The 21,676-nt window shown below is 37.6% G+C and overlaps 1 protein-coding gene across 4 annotated transcripts in view; it reads right to left on the bottom strand.

The window, feature by feature from the left end:
• Positions 1–21,676, bottom strand: part of CA10 (carbonic anhydrase 10) — a 202,079-nt gene that overhangs the window by 106,924 nt on the left and 73,479 nt on the right. For all 4 annotated transcript variants that reach the window (XM_063352306.1, XM_063352303.1, XM_063352305.1 and 1 more), the window contains one exon: positions 14,146–14,288. In XM_063352306.1, the coding sequence (XP_063208376.1) occupies positions 14,146–14,288 (143 nt within the window). The remainder of the gene's footprint in view (positions 1–14,145; positions 14,289–21,676) is intronic.

Here is a 21,676-nt window from a genome sequence, read left to right as displayed (position 1 = left end):
CTTTCTACAGTCGTATCATTCTTTTTCATAACATCTGAGGTGCAGAACTCCCCTCTCTTTCTGTCTTCTCATGCTATTAAAAATGATTGCAGTCAGACTAGCAGTAATATTTATAAAGTTTGTTGTAATAATTTGACATACTCAATATTTCATCTAGTACAGCTGGTTTATTCTCCCATTACATATACCAGATGCTGTAATATTGTTCCTAATTTATGCGTGGAGTGTTCAGTTAAAGGCTGCTACACACTTCCACACCATGCAGCACCGGCTTACAGCTCAACAGCACAGCTCCCTCTCCAGTAATCACCTCTATGCTGCCCACAGGAAACTGGTAGTCTCAAACCTGTTAAAGATAACAGATGGTATCTGGCAGAGGCAGGAAGAAAAGTTAAAGTGTTGGCATGCATTTTGCTCCTCCCAGTAATTCCCGTTTTTAGGAATCTCTAATATATAGTTCATTGTGCTTCCCTTTACACATATGCAGGGCACAACGGTGCACTAAAAAAGGACAAACATTACTAGACAAAAGATTTCAGATGTTGAAATGGATACGTGGTTTTACAGCTTAAGGGCTTTCAGGAAAAGAAAAGTCTAAGCGGAAGAGAAGATATGGCCAAAATCCAATGGTCAAAATAATATTTCATCCTTTCAATGAGATAATCAGAGAGCCCAGAACTAGCTGAGGAAAGAGAATGGGTTGAGAATACCTCATATTAACAGCACTAGCAGAGATCCGGAAATGAAAAATATCCCATTATTTGGTTTTACCCAAAGAATGAGGGAGATCTAAGTGAAATACTCCCTTGACTTGTGCAGACTTCTGGGATCTTATCTAGTGCCTTGTAGAGGTTTTCATTAGCATAGCCTTCAATGAACAAACATATTATGGTGTTTGTGGTGAATAACATATTCACAACTGTGTTTCTCATTTTATGTTTTTTGCTTAGTTTGTAAGGCACGAGGGGTTACTGTTAGCAGTCCAGGCAGTGATACGTACAACATGATAGTCACTGAGAATGAAGTACTGGTCCTTTCATGAGGATATTATGCCTTCACTTGCAGAGGTGAGCATTCATCATGAAACTGATCTAAGACTTCTTCCTGATAAATAATTTCCTCTCTTCCCTTGCACTGTTTTGGGAGTGTAGGAACAGGAGGTGATAAAGCAGCTGGACACATATAAACATCTTGGTGATATTTGCAGTGGTATTCTAAGGGGAACTGAGTAAACCTTCAACTTCAAACAGCATTTAAAGAACATGACATTTGGAAAAATACCAGTCCATTCAAATATCCTGAGCTGTTTAGGCAGAAGTTTCCCCCAAACCACGGAGACGAATGCAGAGATGCCCACCATGGCTGCCTGAGCTCCAGCCCAGCTGTGCAGTGCCAACTCAGATACCTTGTTCGCATAATTTAAGCTGATACCTGTGCTTGTTCCTTCTCTGAGCTAGCTTTGGTACTTTTGAGCAGATTATTTGTGGCGCACCTTTGGCCTGTGAGACTTAACGTATAGTCGTAAGAGGATTTTAGCTGTGACCTTGCTCTGTATAATTATAGTAGTCCTTACACGCGTCCTTGCATTGTAGTTTGCAATGGTTCCCAGAAGGGCTTCATGATGCTTACATCCCTAACTTAAATCTATCACAACAGTAAGAAAATAGCATACCATTTCTGTTCAAATGCTGCTGGATCCTCTAAACAAAGTTTTTCTAAAACAAAAACTCCTTGAGTGAGACACTCTTTGGGTACATTGTTAGGATTTTTATCCAAGCAATGCTACATTCTTATTAGTTTATTAACTTTATTTTGCTTATGATGTTGAGTTCTCAGTGCTGTACTCCCTGAAAGATATTGAAAATTATGCATTTCTGATGGAGAAAATAGCAGCCTGATGTGCTGATGTGCAAAATGGTGATGTTAACAACACTGATGTGCAAAATGGTGATGTTAACCGTGGCAGTCTACAGGATATGCAATTTCTTTCTTCAATATACTTCAACCCGTGAAATTCCCTGTTTGTTACACAAGCCTTAGCTTTGATAGCTCCTGCCTTCACAGACACACACTCCTTGCAATAAGATGCCTAGGACAAAAGATACTGCAAATAATTCATTATAATAGTAGCAAACTGGTTGTTGACCTGTTTCATACTTTCCTGCACCAACTCCAGTATCTGCTGGCCAGTTTCATCCAACTTTGACAACGAAGAAGATACCCCAGTGTTATGTGAAAATTGGGTAGGAGAAAGGACCAAACCAATTTTGTACTGAGGAACAGTCAGGTAAAACTCAGGTATTAGAGACTGCCGTTAGCAGTAGTCAATTGGGCAATCAGCAGGTTTGTTTGCAAGCAAGCTGGCACAAAGGAACTGGGAAATAGCCACGGCATTTTCTGCCTTTGCCTTCTAGCGGAGGGGATCTGTAGAGTAGTGGAGAAGTGATAACGGGACAGAGGCTATAAAGAAGCTAAAGTGAGGTTCTGTAGGAAACTGGGCTGCATTATTTCTTCTGTTCATGGAACACTTTGTGTTAACAGAAGATTTGTCACAAAGAGGGCTCCCAAAAGGTCAAACAAGATACAAAAAATCATTTACAACCAATATGTAGCTACCTCAAGGACTGAGGTCATTTGGGTAATGACAAATGGGTAAGTAGAGCCACAAAACTTTGCAAGATAATAGAGGACCATTCCATCTGAAATTTGCTCACAGATGCTGTCATACATCCTTGTGCTTCCAAACAATATCCTTCTGTAAATACATAAAAGGAGTATGGTGTAAGCACCATAAAAAGCCTAGATACAACATCCATGGGTAGACAGTGGTTTACTTGCATTGAGAAGATTCCAAATAGGTAAGATAATGTGCTGAAGTTTTAAGCCTGAAGTTGAGATTTAGAGGCATGGATTTACTGTTGGGTGGCTAACAAATCGGAGAGTCTCTCCAATGTCACTGCCTTCTGTCCACGCCAAATCCATCTTGGTAGTGAGGTTCTGGGTGCAGTTTCTCTCTCCAGCATTCAAATCTGTCCCTGGGCTACATCAAACCAAAAGACCTGTTTAACGCAGTTTCTGTGCTTCTAATTGAGCAACACCTAGTAAATAGCTCCATAGGTGTCAAATAGGGAGTTACATTCCAATCGATCTTCAGGCTATTGAAACCATGGCAGCCTGTCGGTTTTTAGTAACACACTGAAGGAAAAGACCATGAACGTATATTTGCATCAAAAGCTTAAGTCATTCAAAAGTAGCTATTAATGTCCATCATATAAATAATGTTTTACAAAACTAAACACAAAAATACATTTATTTGGAAGGGCTGTGATGATATCCAAAGTACATTTGTGTGATTACAAAATATTCACATTTTAATTCTTTTTTTTTCCCCCAAAGGCTTCCTTGCGCAGTACATTTGAACACTATTTTGGGTACAGGTCTTAAGTAGTCCTAGATAAAATAGTACTAGATAAAATACTTAGTTAAGTGTAAATACTTAGTTAAGGCAAAGTATCTTCAAAGGAGCTTTTAAGTGCCACCTCAGCACAGCTGTGCTGCCCTTGGCATAGCCCTGGCACATGCTGTGATTTAAAGTAATATCTGCAATATATTTCTTTGCACTGTTTGTGTGGCAGGGAATGAAGGACTGCAGAACATGAATGCAGGGGTTTAACCCTATCAGTATCAAATTATGATGTTGATATGCTGCCTCCAGCTGCTGGCTGAGGCAAGAAGAAAGGATCAGGGAGTAAAGGGTATACTGATTCCTTCTTACTACACATCCAAAGAAAGTAAAGAAACACAATTTGTCCTTATTAACCCTTGTCTGCTCTTTTCCTTCCCCTTCCTCCTCATCCCTGATATATACCTGATGTACCTCTGTGGCAACATCCCGTGGAAGTTAGTGTATTCCATGCAATACCCTCTTCTGCTGAATAGCTTCCCTGTGACAGGTGGCACTGAGTTGTTAAAATAAATAGGAATGCAGTATGCAATACATTTTTTTTTCCTGAGCAGTATGTCAGCGGTTAGAGATTAGCACTACTTATATTTACATGATGTACATTTTCATCTTGATCCCCAAAGCAGTTTTGAGGTAGTCAGACCTTGTGAATTCATAACTGAAACGAAGAGTCAACTTTCTTGAAAAAACAGAATTATCTTTTCATAGTCACTTCAGATGCTCCAACTGCCTTTCTGAAACAATCCCCTCAGGGTATATCAACACCCATATGAACTTCCTTCAGTTCGTTTTAGGCTGTGATGCAAGTTATACACATTTAAGTTCAAGATAACTTTACTGAAGTCATCCCTTTCCCTGTTCACAGCATTATTCAAACCTAGAGCTGATGCAACAGGGACAATAAGTAAATTTAAAAAATCAGCAGTTTATTGACTTTCTTTACAAATGATGCTGTTTCTTCAGACTGATGCTTTAATCAAATGTCTTACAGTGAGTTTTTGGATTCTGAAAAATTCTGGAAAATAGACTGCAGAAGAAACCTTAGATGTTCATTCACCTTTATTTGACTGCTGGAATGATGAATGACAGGATACAGTTTTAGAAAAAGGAGGTAAGCTAAGAGTCTCATACACATACACACAAAGGCATACATACAAACACACTTATTTTTCCTATAAGACAAATGTTCTACACTGAGACACAAAAGGTGAACTGGATCCTAGAGAAGACTCATGAAAATGGGACTGTTATGTATTTGGCATTTTCTACTGAGTTTACACGTTTACAAACGGAAATGTTTCTTTATTTTAATCATCTTTTCACATTTGCCAGTTAAAACAGACTTCCCAATGATTTTTTGTAGTCAAATTTAATTTCCTTCTATTTTTTCGATTTAAAAGCTAAAATTTCCACTGCCAGACCTACATTGATAGTTTGGGACTGTTTATTGTTCAGGGACACAAGCAATAACTTGATAAAGAAGCTGGAGGTAAAACTCTTCAGTTATAATTGCTTTCAATTGAAAGGTACATAAAACAAACATTAGTTAGAGATTCAAATACTTACCTACGTGACACAGAGGGCTACCACACAGCTAAGCAATACTACTATGAGCTATGATTTTCTGTCACTTTCTGCACAGCAACAACATATCCCAAATTAAAAAAGGGTAAATACAAAAGGATTCTTTTTGCTTTCCAGTTTTCTTGCAAGGTCTACCACCCCTGTAATATACACTGTCCCTTACATTAAGAACAGTTTCTTACCCCCAATTTATGTACATTTTCCTCCTCTGCTCCAGAATCATCTACTGATGGTTTTCCTCAGCCTGTTGAGTGACACACAGCTTAAATACCCCCACTGCTTTACCATGCAGATCCCAGTTTGATGAGGAGCTGCTGATCCACAGATTTGTTTTTGATTATTAGATACAGTTCATTGACCACTGCTTCAGTTTTTTCCCTTAAGCTCCTTTCTAGCATCTAATCCTAAAATACATAGTTTAATTCTCCTATCTATAAGCAAACAGTGCCTGCTTCCATCTTCAACAGTCAGCGATTAACAGTACCAGGAGGAAGAACAATGAACTTGCACTTCTCTCTTAAACCAAACTGCTACTCAAAATTCTAAATGGCACATTTGACTGCCACAGCAATTTGTATTTCACCCTGGCAGCAGTGTTATTTATCCCCGTCTTTTGTAGCTTACAGCAGAACTGACATGTGTCTATTATAAAGTACCTACTCCAGCTGCAACACAGGCAGAAATCCCTGACAAACGTGGTGATTTCTTGATTGTATTCAGTGTAAAACAACACAGGGACATGTAAAACCAAGAAAAGTTTCACAAACACCAGACTTGCAATTATTTCGTGCTTAATGCTCCAGCCACAAAGCAGGTTTGCTTAACCTTAACTTTTACGTAAATAAACTGACGATAAGTCAGTGTGGATCTTAGTTTATTTCCTGATTGTCTTCACTTATTTGGGGTTGCTGCAACCCAACAACAAACAGTCTCCAGTCCATAGCTTTAACCATTTTTGATGAAAGCCAGAGTTACGTAAAAAATGGAAGAGAACCTTTTCCTCAGGTTCCTCAATGGCTGCATCTGATTCCAGTTTGTTGGGAACGGAGTCTCTTACAACTCACACTTCACAGCTGCCACCAGCAGACCACAAGTAATCACTATGCCTGCTGTCTGCATACCTGTTCGAAAGCTGACTTGCTACCTTTCTCCTGCAAACCCATCCTCAGCCAAAATGTATCTCCTGCCTAGGTGGGCAGCAGACACCTCACATACATTATAAAGTCTCCTCTCTTGTATAACCATGTATAAACCGGTTTCCTAATCTACATACAATCTGTTATAGAATTCCAGAGCAATTTGTAAATCATCTTCAGGAAAAATAGCCTGGATATAAATACATACTCGACAGATGTCGGATATAAAGGCTGATGGGCTAACAGTCAGTCTTGCTACCAACTATAATTGGTGAAGAACCAAAACCGCAGTCAACATACTAGTAGAAGCGGTTAGATTAATATACCCACCTGCCAGCTAGGAAGCTGCAAAACTCAAATGTTTGAACTCAGATAGGAGAATAAACTAATACTGAAATAAAAAGAACTGAAGAAGAATTATTCTGAACTGTTGATAAATAATTATTTACTTACCAGTTCAAAATAATTTCAAGGTGGGCTTATATTGATTACAAAGGGAAAAAAGAAAATCTGTTTTGGATGCTGTGTAAATTGTTCTTAAATGTTTAAGAAACTGTTGCAATGATGTTTTTAAACACAGGCAATGTTAGCTACTGTAGCTACGTAGCTATTTAAAGTTCTGAATATGTCACCTTCCTAGAGGACTGATAACTGAACATAGCAGGTACCTAACATTTGCTTTCTGAGAAGAAAAAGAAAAGAAGTCTCCAATATACACAACCAGTGATCATAAAAACTGCTTTACAAATTGCAGCCTTTTGCCATTGAACTGAGAGCGCAAAATTGCAAAATGTCGATGCTGGGATTTACCAGGAGGAGAAATACGTGGATTCTCATTAGTTCTGGTTGGCAAGCGTTTTGCCTCAAATGAACTGGTGGCAGCTGAACAATAACCTTATATATGCTAGCATCTTCCCCAGATCTTGACTTTGATACTATGATTCAATTTCTGTGTACAGAATGACATGGAACATCCCCATCCGTTACAGCAGGCCCTCAGTAAAAAACATTTCTTGGATATTGTGCCAAAAATACCCGCTTTCAAGAAAATATTATCTTATTTTACTAAGTTTCAATATGTCATACATTTATTATTTTATGTTCCTAACAAAAAAAAGCAAAGAATGAATCATCCTTCTAAGACCAGGACATGTGTTTTAACAATGCTAAAATACCAAATTATATTCCATTTAAAGCATACAGTATTAGGAGACTTGTACACTTTTACTACGACCGCAGGATCAGTGTGAGAAAAAAAAATCGTCAGCCTTTTCGTATCAGTGATTATAGCCCCAAGTACAGAATCAAGTACAAAGACAAGATCTATTTTACTTTTACTTCTGCAAGGCTTGAAATAAATATCTAGGTTTATAAATAGACCTGAGTGCAGGATGAAATAAATCCAAAAAAGATACTATCAAAACAATGCACAACATATATTAGAAGACACAAAAAGGGCATTAAGAACAAAGTTGGTACTTTTGAAAACTCCTTTGAATATGTCAAACTATTATGTAATTGGAGGCCAGCTGCTGCTCCAATCTTTTTCTGAAGCTACATCATTAGGAACTGAAAATAGGAAAGCAACTTATTAAAATAAACAATTGAGGAGGGAAAAAAGAAAGCAATGGACAAGACCTTTGGCTAGAATCAGTTAGCCCAGCTACGATAATATCACAGACTCTTTAACTTTCTAATGGATCTACTGCCCAATGTCCGTAACAGCAGATCCCCCTGATGTTTCAAACAACATCCCACTGAATGCATTTCTAGGGTTAGCATACCCACCTTTGCAAGGACACCATGGGTTGCTTTTAATTACTACACAACTGCAGCCGAGATACAGTTTAACATATAATTTGAAAGGTACTGCTGCGAAAATAAGAGCATATCCTGAGCTCTAAAACAGGGTACAATATAGCTTGTGGAGTAATCCTGCTGAATCACTCCTTGCTAAATCTAAGATCTCCTAGGAAGTTTCCTACGGCAGATAAGTGACCTTGTTTTATGACACTAGGCAAGATTAAATGTCAAGCAGAGTAGTTATACCGGAGCAAGATAACCTTGATACTATGACGAAACCGTAGAAATGCTTTCTTTCTTGTTCAGGACTCCTTTACCAGTGGTGCTCCAGTACCACAGACAACCAGAAATTTAGAAGATACCAAGATGCATATCTGAGTCCCCACATATTCCAAATTGATTCAGTCTCAAGAAAGGATCACTGAAGTGATACGGAAACAAAAGTCCTAGTATAGAGATAGATCTAGACCCTGAATATACGTTTTTTCCCTATATATTTTCTACTAACAGCAAAGTTTGCAAGTACCTCTGAAATAATTTTTCCTGTTCTAAAGTCAACGATGAGGATGAATAAACAAGTTACTTTAACCTGCTGTTTTCATTTTATGTTCACTTACTAGCACTTCTGAGAACATGCAATATTGTAGAAGTGTTAGAAATGTTAAACAATTATTTAAGCAGCAATACTATATTTCATTTTTTATTCATTAAAGTTTTTGATGTTTGTATCAGACTTCTGACTTTCCAAAGCCACACTAAATCAAAACATCATATTATTAAGCCCTCTAAAAATTCATCACAAATCAGTTTACAGATGACATTGATGTCTTATTGCTATCCATTCCTCCTGGACCATTTCTAACAATTCATTTTTTATATTCCTGCAGTGCTGAAATATGGTTCACACCAGTATCTGTCCTTTTAGTAATCACCAACCAAAGCTTGGCAGTTGTCATATATTGCACTCTTGAGAAAAATGCTAGTAATACTCTGAATTGATTGAACAGCATGGAATCAGAACTAGCTGGCAGAGAAACCATTTAACTGATTTCAATTCATAAATCTCTTTTCTCCTATCCTATTTTAGCTTAGAAACTGCTAAATATCACCATTATCTTGTGATGTATAGAATGAACCAATTATTTATAAAGATATTAACTTAAATAATACGTGATTGCATTCATTAATGTCTCATAGGAGAAAACAGACTTACAGATCATACTGAGTAACTTTCATTTATGCACACTGAGCTAGAGAATGTATATAACACTCCTTGGCCAGCAAACATTGATTTGTTTATTTCCCCAGAGGTCAACATCAGGTACAATGGCCTTCCTTGTCTTAAAAATAAAGTGATTTTAAACAGAACTTTATCCGCTTTAAACCAAAATTTAAGTCCTTGAGCATGACCTAAAATGATTAGTAACGCATGGCATCGCTTACATGACAAGGTTTAACTAATTGGCAGGGATGCATTTATTGTCTAAAGGAAACGCTGTTACTTAACAAGTTTATATGGGGGAAAAATAAGTATGGCCAAGAACTGTAGTTCAATCTTAAAGAATCTTGGAAATAGGGCTCTTGAAATTAAGTCCACAGAGAATGAGGAGATCAAAGGCAGATGGGCTACAGGTAAGTCGGGAAAAATCTGGGGAGACCAAAGGTAGAGCTCTTGGAGAAGGAGGCTGCCAGCACTGGTGAATGGAGGAAGAATTCCTAGCAGAGGACTAGCTTAGTGGGAAGTGAGGTGGTTTGTTCATCCACCACTATCATCCATGACAGTCTGGAAATCCCTGCTTTGGAGACTGAAACCCATACTGGTGGCTGCCTAAATGTCACTAGACCACACTGCCTTGTCAGTAAAGTTATTCTCTTGTCTGGTTGCTGATTGCCTTGGTGCTTATGTGAATCCAAAGGAAAAAAAAAATCAGAGAAAGGAAAATGGTGTTTTTCTTTGTGACAGAGTGCAGGAGGGTGATTTGCATATTAATAAGGGTTTGTATTGTTTATTAAAAAGGGCTGTTTATCTGAAATGGGCTGCATGTTAAATTCACTAAAATGCATAATCAAGAGACAAAGCTGGGCCTGAGAGAGAGCTAAAACTTGGGGAGTTTCCTCAAAAGCAGCATTTCTTCTGGGGAATTTATCTTCAAGTAAACTCATTAAATATCTTGTGCTGAGATTCTAGATCTTGAAATCCAATTATCTGTATCAAAGATACTCAGCCTTCAGGACCTGAAAAGCCACTTTCTCAGGAAATGGAGAAGCACAAACATACCAAGTAACACGGCACAATTCAGAATAACATCTGATGATGCTTGAATTGTAAATCGCATGACTCGATACCACGCTGCTGGACAGCACATAAAGCAATATATTATTGCTCACTGGAATTTTATTGTGAAAACTGGGATCAAAGAGGTATAAATATTTGGTAAATTGCATTGCCATTCGTTTTGCGCCTGGATGGAATGGGAAGAATTTTCTTCTCAACCTCAGATCAGAAGTACCTATTAAGTCACCTGCCATGTAACACGCCACAGACTGTCCTTTTCTCCCCTGGTAGGCTGCAGCATAGGAAGACAGTGATGTTGTCCTTCATACTTTCCTTTCAGACCATTCCTTTTCTTTAGAAACAAGAAAAGTATTATTTTATTCCCAAGTGGTCTAAAAAATTGTAGGAGAGTCTCAATCTGGCTTACTAAAATGCCTTCCATTACCAATACTGAAAAAAACCCAAAAACTCTCTAATGGAATTGGCTAGAAAACTATGCACTTAAGGTTTTAGTCATAGATTCTGTAATGGAAGGGTTTGGAACAGTTTTGGTCTGCTGAGGTAGAAATTGAGAACTAAAGAGGTAGCTGGTTTACAGAAATTAAGCAATGCTCCCCACCCTCAAAAAAGTAAAGGCCTGAGAGAAACAAGTGGCCAGGAATGAAAGTGTTAAGAGGAAGTATTAAGTCAGTAATCATATCACCCAGGTATGTCTTGAATTTCTCTAGACTGGTCTTGGATTCTGTTCCTGTGGGTGAACCACTTCTGTTCCTTCTTAAGTTAATTTCAAAAGTGAAGCACACAGAGTAGAAATGTTGTTTTCAAACTCAAATAAATATTTGAGTTTTCAAACTCAAATAAAACTGATTTCTACCTTAATAGCAAAAAATTTTGTAAGAAATTTGAAGTTACTGTTCCAAGACTAACTGTACTGAATGTCTCCTTCCATCTAGCGCTCTCTTAAGGCTTGACTCTCCTCCCATCTCCCTTTTCAAATGAGGCACATAATTTTGACCCTGTGCAACTAGCTGTCTCTCTTGTTCACTATACGTGTAAGCTTGCTTATTATAACTTTGAGTTGAAACCATATCAAATCCCTTTTTTATTTATTCACCATTTTTCTTAGTATCAGTTCCATAAAATCCTTTCATGTACAGCATAATCACAGTCAAGTCTTGTCTCAGAAATTCCCTGGCTGCTATACCAATTGGTTCACTGCCCTGAAAACTGAAGTGCTTCAGCCCATATGAAACACACCTCCATTTTTAACATACGAAAAACATTACCAAAAAAGTGAACACAAATATGCTACCTGCCAAAGCAAATCCTCACTGAAGCCTTAACTATGAGCAAAGAATTTTTTTTAAGGCATTAAAATTGCAATCTTTTCCTCAAAGGAGAAATTTGATTCAACCATTTTAGAAACCTCTCTAAAAGAAACTAACCACAACTAGAACAAATTCTGTTCTTGTAACATGACAGAAGGCCACCACTGTTTGCCAGCAGCAAGCTCATATTTGTGAGTGTAGAAAGAACACCTCATTCCCAACACAGCATCTCCCAGGTTATCTGTGCCTACGATATTTTATTAATAATCAAACATTTGCTTCACCCTGAGCTGGTACAAAAAACCAGCTGAATTCCTGGAGTTGCTAGAGACATTAAATATTCTGAAACTCCTGGCTTCAACTCACTGACAACTTCCACGTAATTTTTTTCTTGATTTTCATATTATGTCATTCCGTAATTCATAAATAATCTGAACTATGTCAGCCTTTATGTAAATAGCAGAGTCAATAAAACTCTTTCTTGTATCAAAATGAAAAACCTCAATGCATTTCTGCTTAAAAAGCAAAATGTACATATTACCCTGAAATTTGGGCCATAGTTAGAAGCATTACTGTCCTTCAGGAAGTGATAATACCACCATTTTATCATTTCTGTGATGAAGCTTACATCGATTCTGATGTGTGTGCACATGTACCACCAGAACCTCAACGTGAAGTACAGAGCAAATTCCTAACATCTCCTGCTGTTTGCAGCAGAAATCTCATTTGTCAAGGCAACAGGAGAAGATAAATCATTTTGGAATAACCTTTTGTTGGAGTTTCTGCTTCTTCTGATATTGTAAGTCACAATGCCTTTCCATCTGCATTGTTCTGTATTACAGATTGAATAAAAGAGAACTGCCTGCATGGTATGAGCAACAAAATCTTTAAAACACCCTTTTAAGCACCCCCACATCGGGAAGTAACACAAAAACATTATGAACTAGTGACTATTTCCAAGAGTGTTAACAGGTTCAAGATGTTTCATTTATAAAAAAAATTTAGAATTGAAAAGTATCATCCCTTCGGCTGGATAAATGGAATTGATAACTTCATTATTTTAGGACTGTCCTTAAACTTCCATACTGTGCATACATTCCTTAGTGAAAGAAAAATCATTAAGCATAATCATTAGGATCAGTTTGTTTTTTGAAGTGCTTTCAAATGACTGCCTCTCTTTGAATGGTAATTTAGGAGCCAAGTAGATTTGGTGCTGCACTCTAAAATTTCTCTATACTCCTAATTTTTAGTAAGTGTAATTATTTTAGTAAACATAAATGGAAAGAATGAGTTAGCACCTAACCTTGGCAATGCAGTAAATACTTTTAAGAACCATGTATGTAAAACGTCCCTAACTATGCTATTGATGTGAGCATGAGATTATTAAAAGTGAAACATGCTTGGGATCCAAATCTGCTTTCATTGTTTACATTTGTTAACTTTCTGTATTTTTTCACTGTATACACTGATATATAACAGTTTCAATTCTGCTTGTGAGCACTGGGTCTGCAAGCACAAAAGGGATGACATGATCACTGATTAGCACCTATCACCAGTATTTCTATATGTCCATATACCTCCGACAACAATCTCCACCCATTTGCAGAGCATCATTTTGTCACGATCACTTCCCGCCTCCACCTTTAATCTACATGGACTAGCCTAGAAGTCTAAGTGCCTGAGCCACGGGTGTGCACATTATCTAACCCAGAATGATGCTGGTTTCCTACCTCGGTTTATTAAGATATACTTTTCAAATCTGGTTAAACAAGGTAAGGTTAATAAACTAGTTAGAAAAAGAGAAATAGAGGTTAATAAACTAGTCAGCTGTGGCAGTCACTTTTCAGTAAGAAATCACCATGCTGATTTTATATAAGTAAGACAGTCTTTGCTAACCTATCATTTCCATCTGATCCAACATCCTTGGAGATTTACTTATGATCTATTAAAATAAATGTTGCCATTTTGTTTTCTAATTAATATATGTGAGGAGATGTCCAATAAAAAAATAATCTTGTTATGAGTGCCAATATGCTGTAGATAACATAGAAACTAGATTACTTTTTGAACACATCTGTCAGCCTGTCCCATGCTGAGATATGTTCTTTTATTTCATAACATAAAGAAGCTCATTCATCCTTTCCTACCCCTTGACGTGATGGCACTGCAATGTTATCCTCATTTAGATGAATAGAAGAAGGTCCTGGCTATCTAAAACATTTTTAGAATAGCACTTTTAAAATGCCACCCAGGATGAACACCAAATGTAATTATAAACGTGGAGTTTCTAAGTGAGATGCTATTCTTCCAGATAGCACAGTTTCAAGTATCAGTTAATACGAAAATATAAATATGTGCTAGAAGACACCTAAAACATATGGTTGTTCTCTCTCCAGCAGTGATGAAATTGTGTGATTTGCAAAGCGCTATGTTGTTGTTATTCTGTCTGAGCTGACTGAGATAGAAATGTAAATCCTTTAGAAATGTAAAATATAGCAAATGTTCATAAGCCTACTAACTTCTTGTTTTTATAGCAGAACAAGATAGAACACATACCTTTCTTCCCCCTGTATTTATGCGAAGTGGAGTTAAGAAGGGATCAAAAATCATATGGCTGGTTTCAATATTGACAGGTGACTGTCTTTTCCCAACAGAGCAAAGATTCCAAGCTGAGTTGACCAAACCCCAAAAGGAGGGAACTGCAAAATATAAGAGTGCAAGTTTAAGAGAAGTCTAGAACGACTAGAGAAATACATGCAAGAGAGATAGCCAGATAATTAAAATTGTCATACTGTCTACATGCATACACTGAAACTGAAAACAGGCAAATTCATCTAGTACTTGAAATTTAAAACTTCATACACAAAGACCAAAACATACTGTCTCATTGTTTCATTTTGTATCAGGAAAGAAGGGTTGGTTTTTTTCCTTTTTTGAATGTACCTAGATATAATCCCAGATTCAATTATAAATAGCTTCTTTGCTGTTAGTATTATAGAATATTTATTGAGCAATAGGAATGTGACTCATTAGTCCTTACATGAATTTTGCACACATACAATGTGTCCTTGGACTGGAACTGTTCCATTCTACTCAGCTTTTCAAAAGTGTTCATATTCAGTAGAATTCTTTAAAAACCCCCAGCATTATTATAAGAGAAGCTCACACATTGTGATCACAGAGTATAAAGTATATAAGGCAACTTTGACTTTTTCAGAACTATTCTGTAGTTTTATTTAGCAGGTGAAAAACTTCACAAGTGTGAATGCTCAGGTGTTTCTCCCAGAGGGTGGAGTTGAAAACAAGCCACCAGCTGCTTATAAAAAGCTTTTCAGCTGCTGTGGCTAATTGTATGCAGGGTTTTGCCATGTGAAAGCTTGTTTCTGCTTCCGGTTTTTGGCTACTCTGATGGGGGCCACATAGTGTTGCTTGGATTTGAACCTCACATTTGTAGTAGACTTAATCCATTGGGAAGATACTCCGTGGAGGGTGGACAGGTGGAAAATATCTTCTGAGTAGCATAGCCTCAGGAAAATGACTGATCTTGGTGAGTGTTTTCCTATCATGTTTTATAAAACAACTTAGTTCTTTTTGCCCTCAAAGTTTAAGTGTACTTACGTGTAAAACTTTGGTTGGGTTAATACATAGCTTCATGCAACTTTGATACAAAAGTAGATAAACTTCAGGGTTCTTTTTAGGCTATTGCTTGCATTGTAAAACTTCAGCACAAGTACCTACGCAGAAGTGATGGGAAGTGTTTTGCAGTTGTTGAGTATCTGCCTGTTCTAGTAGTTCATAAGCCATTGTCCAGAGATGCTACTTTTATTACAAAAGATCTGAAACCTCAATTTTTAGGTGAAGCTGCTGCTTCTTTTTGCTAGTCTGTCTGTACATCTACAGGTGCAGGTGAGCTCAAACAGCCCTGAAGGGATCCAAGTGGTACAGCCATAATTGACACGTTATGCCTAGCAAAGCTTAGTTTCCTTGTGTTCCCCAGCTGAAGTTTTTAAGTGAATGTGCACTACTAATACCTTAAATTCAGTGGTGAAATATCTGTTCTTAACCCCTGGCACGGACAATAAAATCAGCTCACATGCAAAGCCCAAAATGAGTAATTACTCTTAGTATGTATTGCATTAAATCTGTAAGGAGGGATGATAGTGTAATGCTCTATGGTTCTAGGAAAGCCAAGACCAGGGAATAGCACACAAAATGGCTGGAATTGCAGATACCCACATCAAATTATGTTCAAGAGGGAAAATATTAAAAGGGAAATCTATTGCTTGAGTGGTTTCTAGTATTACTAAAAAAAAAAATCTTCTGTGCAGAAATACTCTTGGTATCACTAAAACCAATTCTTTAGCAAGCTTTTAAAAATAAATAAACAAACTAGACACGGTAAGTGCAATAAAATGGCAAGCCAAACAGGGCAGTCCATTATCTTCAGGTTCATATTACTTAAAGAATTTATGATGTAACTGGGATTGTCCCAGAAAAGCTGCACTGGAAAATAGCTGCTATGAGGGGATGTTTTATAATGTTATTTCTGTTTTTGACAGGGAAACCTTGCATTCTGTGCAATGCCTGTCACACCAGCCCACCACCGGGAAGTCAAGAAGGTGGACCAGGTCCCATATTGTGATGCTGCACTGCAAAGGTTAGATTTGTCACCCAGACACGTAAGTCTGTGTTGCAGTCTTTGACTTCTTTCTAAACGCCTGGGAAGCTCATGCTTAAGAATGTCTCCAATACATGCTCGTTGCTGCCTGTTATGTATGGTTAGACAGAAAGTGTAGCAATGGTAAACACCCCAGTGATCAGAACGACTTTGCTTATACTTCAGCTGAAGGCTAATTAAGGATGACTAACCTGAGACTGCACACTTAAGTTAACTAGTGGGCAGGGATATTATGCAATATTAGTGTCTGATTACATTTAATTAAAGTAATTAGTGCTGCTGCTTAGATGCTCGAAGTAACAGAAAAGTATTCAGAACCATAATGGAAAAATCTAAGGAGGCTTCATGTAGGAAACTAAGGCCTAAACTAAATACAAAGTGCTGAATACAAGTGCTGAATTAAACTGCTTAGTCTAAAGAAATTGAGTATTTTTGTTTTCCTAGATTCATACACTATTGTTTCACTATTCCAGCTTAGCTAACAGACAAAGTTCTCCTAGGGGTTAAGTCATTAATGAAATGTATCTCCTTCCCCACAATTATGTTGCATTTCCATGAAAAATCTAGTCATGTATGAGTGGGAATATGCTGCATCTTTGTGTGTGGACCCCTGAAGCATTTTAGGCAGCAGCCCGGCTCCTGCGCTGCGCAGGAGTTGCTCTTACAAGCTAGTTTGCATGCAGCCCACATACTAGCTTACGATCTCATTTAACACGGTTCTCTAGCTACTGGTTATTCTACCAAAAGTTTCTGTATACTGATCATATCATCTCTGCCTTCATCTATAAATCCCCCTAAATTTATACTGCTTGAGACCTGATTTGTTGCAAACATAGACATAAGGTGATAAGTTTTTGTCTGACTGATGTCATGACTTCAACCTTCTCATAACAGAAAGAAAATTGGATAAATTCAAAGTTTATTTCCTCTGTATGTTAGCACACTATGGACAACAGACTTTTTTCCATGTGTGTGTTATATGGGGAGAAAGCAAGGGGGATTACTTATATTTTATACCTATGCAAAAATCTGACATCCTTATTCAGTCTGTATCTTATTGCAGCTGCTAGTTTTTTCAATTTACTGGGAACAATTTATATAGAGATATATGAAGATGCTCTAGTATCAGCATGACACAACAGAATGAGGTATTCTGATGGCTTTTACCAAACCTATGCATAACAACACTGAAATAATAGCAGCTAGAACAATAAAGCAACGATTGAATGCTATTCTGCTAGTGATGAGTACCAAGGATTTGCCTAAATAAATACAAGCCTCCTCTCTCCAGAGAAAAGCAATGCGTGAACAGTGTTCCATAAAGATGCCTTTCTGTAGGTATAGCAAACTTGCAGATCAGCATAATGTACTGTCTACAGTGTGTGTTGATGGACATGTAACAGTCTGCATCCATGTTGTGAGAGGAGGCAGTGGTTTTCGCAGTATGGGATCAGAGGGGCAAGCTGTGTACGACATCTTAAACATTACTTCATCTTAGAAAAAAAAAAAATTATGCTGGTCTAGGCCATGAACGGGTTGTGGACACTTAAGCACTGTCTTCTAATTACTTGTCTGGCTGTTGAGGCTCAGGTATAAAGAAGTTTCTCAGCTCTACCCCATGCTCTGTTTCTGCATCTTGCTCTTAGCAAAGCCATAATGAGTTCGTAGCTAGAATTTCTCTGCGACACTTTCTTGAAGAGTCCTCGTGATGCACTGACTGATATAGTTCGGCCTAGCTTAGAAGGGAACAGATGCATCACTTGGGGTGGGGCGAGATGACTCGGTGCTCCCCAGCACAGCTGGCTCTGGGGACAGAGCGTTGCTGGGGGTTCATCTGGTAGCAAAGCTGCCCTGGTCTGTGTCTGCTGCATTCAGGTCCTGGCTGTGCTTTCCAGTCTGAAATGACTGAGAAAGACGAGAAGGCCATGCCACACCTGATGAAGTGTCACCCCACCATCTCTCAACTTCACAATCTAGGGAGTCCTTAAAGATGCTTGCGTTTACTTTGAACCGTGCCTGCAATTGCAGAGAGCCGCTTTGCAAGGTTTCTACACCAAAATCATAATCTTTGTTTCTAAGCCATAGAACATATGAGAATTTATTTAGGATAAAATGCCATCTCTCTCCCTGCTTGTCTCATGATGTGAGGCTCTGATCTCTATTCTGTGCTATGATGAATCACTGGCAGGAGCCGTTCTTAGCTGTTCAAAGTTTTCAGAGAATCCTAAATTTCCCCCTCTCCCTGCTCCATCCTCCTCCTCATACATTTGCATTGGCTTCCTGGGTTTTTATCCTTAGATCAACAGATTTACTTTTGTTAAGCTAACTTTTGTTAAAAGTGCCTAACCTTGGCAACACACATGATTTATTACTGCTCTGGGAACAAAAGCAATGGGCAGGCATGGTAGGGAAATGGTTTCTATCATTGCAAAGTTTTGTAATATCCAGGAAATATCCTCATATTTCTCAGTACAGCTTCCAAGTTCAGGGAAAAACCTATGTTCCTTGTGTTACCTCATATAAGTAAATGAGATAGTACAGTAGCAAATCAAACAGAGTGAGATATGTGGGAGAAAAGTATGTTTTAAAAAACAGCCATCCTCAGAACTAGATATAAGCGGACTGTTCTGCCACCAATCCTCTGTCCACCTTGTGTCTGTCTCACTGATCTGATGATGATGCTTTTTGCACTGGGTACTTGGAATAAGTAGGACATTAAAATAGTGTTAACTGTGCAAACCTTTCACTGAGGAGACAACCTCTGATTTAGGTCTGAGCAATGCAGGAACTCTGGTTTAGGAAGTAAGTATAGAAGCCACACTTTGCATAATAGAATTCATTGCATTTAGCATCTTCATATGAATTAAATCCCTTATGTAGTCAATTTTTGTGTAACCCAATCGAAAACCACAAAAAAATGAGGGAGCTTGTTGAAAAAGAACCACAAAATGCTAAAATGGACACTGGGACTGCCAGAATATAAACTAAGTTTTAAGGTGTTACGTGTTTATTCTGAGCCTTTGTTTAAAAGGGGCCAAGAAGCTAGCAACCTTCAACAGGAAAATAAAGGGAGTGGCTTGAAGTAAGAGAGCATCCTTCAAAAAATGGTGTCCGAAGAATAAGAATGGATGATAAACCCTGACAAGTTAAATATAAAACTAAAGTAAGACAAGCCAAAAGAAGATACTGAAGAACAATTTGCTAAAGTCATAAAAACCGCTATCAAGTGTATGAGAGGCAAGGATCCTGTTTGAGTCTGTAGGGCCAGCTGATGATCAAGTTGTAAGAGGAGCACACGAAAGATTATGCAGCAGCAAAGCTCTACCAGTTCTTTTCCTTATTGCTTGCAAAGGTGCCTAGGGAGGTTCCCACACAGGAGATTCTTTATGGGGAATTAATCCGAGAAACTGCCTCAAAATCAAGTATCAGAAAAATGACTTCTAGTATAAATTGATGAAGTGAACAAATTCATTAGGGTCAGGCAGAACTCTAGGATGAATACCACAGTCACTTGAATTGCCAAAATCCTCACTTAAAATCTGCATCAGCCTCAGAGAAATAAAAAGTAGCAAATGTGATCTGATTTTTATGGTGCTTGTTTTTATAGATGATTATTTTTCCCAAGGTATCTTCTACTGGGCACTGCCAATAATAGGAGATGGAGTCTAGTTGAGACAGTAAAGTTATTTCTGTGTTGCACTGCACTAAAACTATAACTTCCTCTTTGAAGTTTGCTCAACTTTCAAGAGCACAGATTTTCTCAATTTAAGTTACTTTAGAGTTCATGAGTTTAAATAAAAGGGGTCAACTTATTCATGCAGCAGATCCTTGTTTATATATTTAAGCTTTAACATCAGCCCTGGCAATAGCATAAAACACAATCAGATTGTATTTGTGCAGCAATTATTCTTGCCCTGTGTAATTACTGGTCCCTCAGATAAAATCTCAAGCTACTTTATTGAAGCTGGGAATTGAAACCACAGAGAGAATCAGCTATCTATGTACATCAATAAAGCAGTCCATTAATTATTTCCACCTACTCAACTTGAAGAAAATTACCATACTAATGCCTCTGGATAACCACATGACCTGCTTTGCTTCTACATAAAAGCCAAACGTAAAGTCATAAAGGCTTTGAGAGATAAATCAGAAACACCAAAGAAATGACAGAGTATAGAATGGTATTCATGTAATTGGTCACAGAAATCTCTAGACTGCAGTAATATTAGACATTATCACAATGGTTTCAAATTTGAGAACTGAAAGTATTCTGGTTTCTTTTTAGAAGCAGAAAGTTGATAGCTGAAATACATCCTCGAGAGTAAGACAGCATTACCATTATTCAAAAAATGGTAAAAAATATTCAATTTTTTTTCATCAATAAATCTTGAAACATATAAAAAAAAAGAAAATTGTGAAGAACTCTAACAGTATCACATTACGTACTATTTTCATACCGGTCTGTTCAAATCTCATCTTCCCTCTGTATGAAGGATTATCAATGACAGGAACAGTTCAATAACTGCACTAGCTGAATGAGAAAGAACAGAAAACTGGTAGGGCGAAATGAGGAGTTAAAAGGAAGTACCTTTCCAGAATCTTAGTGTTAATTTTCTGCTATGCCTTTAATAAAGACATCCTGCAATACCCTCTCCGATTTAACTTTTAAATTATAGCTGCTTATTTCTGCCTAATTAAACATTTCCTTCAATTAAGACTATTACCTGGAAAAAAGTATTTAGCAATCGCAATTAGTGACCTCTACCTTTGCAAAGCTCTTGCTTATTTTCACCTACACATTTGGGATACCAGTGTAGAAAATGCTACCACTCTTTCACTACACTGGTTAAACCAGACTAATTCACTTTTATAAATTATGTTAATCTCGGGGTAAAGAGCAGTTCTACAACAGTATGTAATTAGGTATTTTTCTTCTGCCACTGTGATGAGCTAACACATATACTAAAACAATACAATTAAATACTACTTTAATGTTTCCTAAAAATATAGTTGCTAAAAAGATGCTTTTCATATTATCTCTTCTTTTTGCATTATTAATATGGCAGGAGTAGGAAGGGGTGTATCTATAGGCAGAGGTATATCCAGGTCCAAAACTAAGCAGTTTAGGTAACAATCTTCTAGGGCCATTGTTACTATTGTTCTGAAAATGTAATGTACTTCTCTCTCTCATTCCACTCATAATGATATACAGTCTTGGGGAAAACTGTCTTTCTGTGTAATGCTGTGTAATGTAATGTCCCCACTGCTGAAAGATTTAGCATAACTATGTCAAGAAACGGAAACGAAAACAGATTAAAGGACAGTTTGGTTTAAAGGTTAAAAAGAAATGGTAAAGGTTAGTGGAGCTGGCACAGATTGATCATTAGAATGTCAGTCTTGGGTAAAGGA

The sequence above is a fragment of the Chroicocephalus ridibundus genome, chromosome 14, assembly GCF_963924245.1.
Source record: "Chroicocephalus ridibundus chromosome 14, bChrRid1.1, whole genome shotgun sequence".
Taxonomy (NCBI): domain Eukaryota; kingdom Metazoa; phylum Chordata; class Aves; order Charadriiformes; family Laridae; genus Chroicocephalus; species Chroicocephalus ridibundus.
Note: the sequence above shows the minus strand (reverse complement) of the source record. Positions and strands in the feature narration are given on the sequence as shown.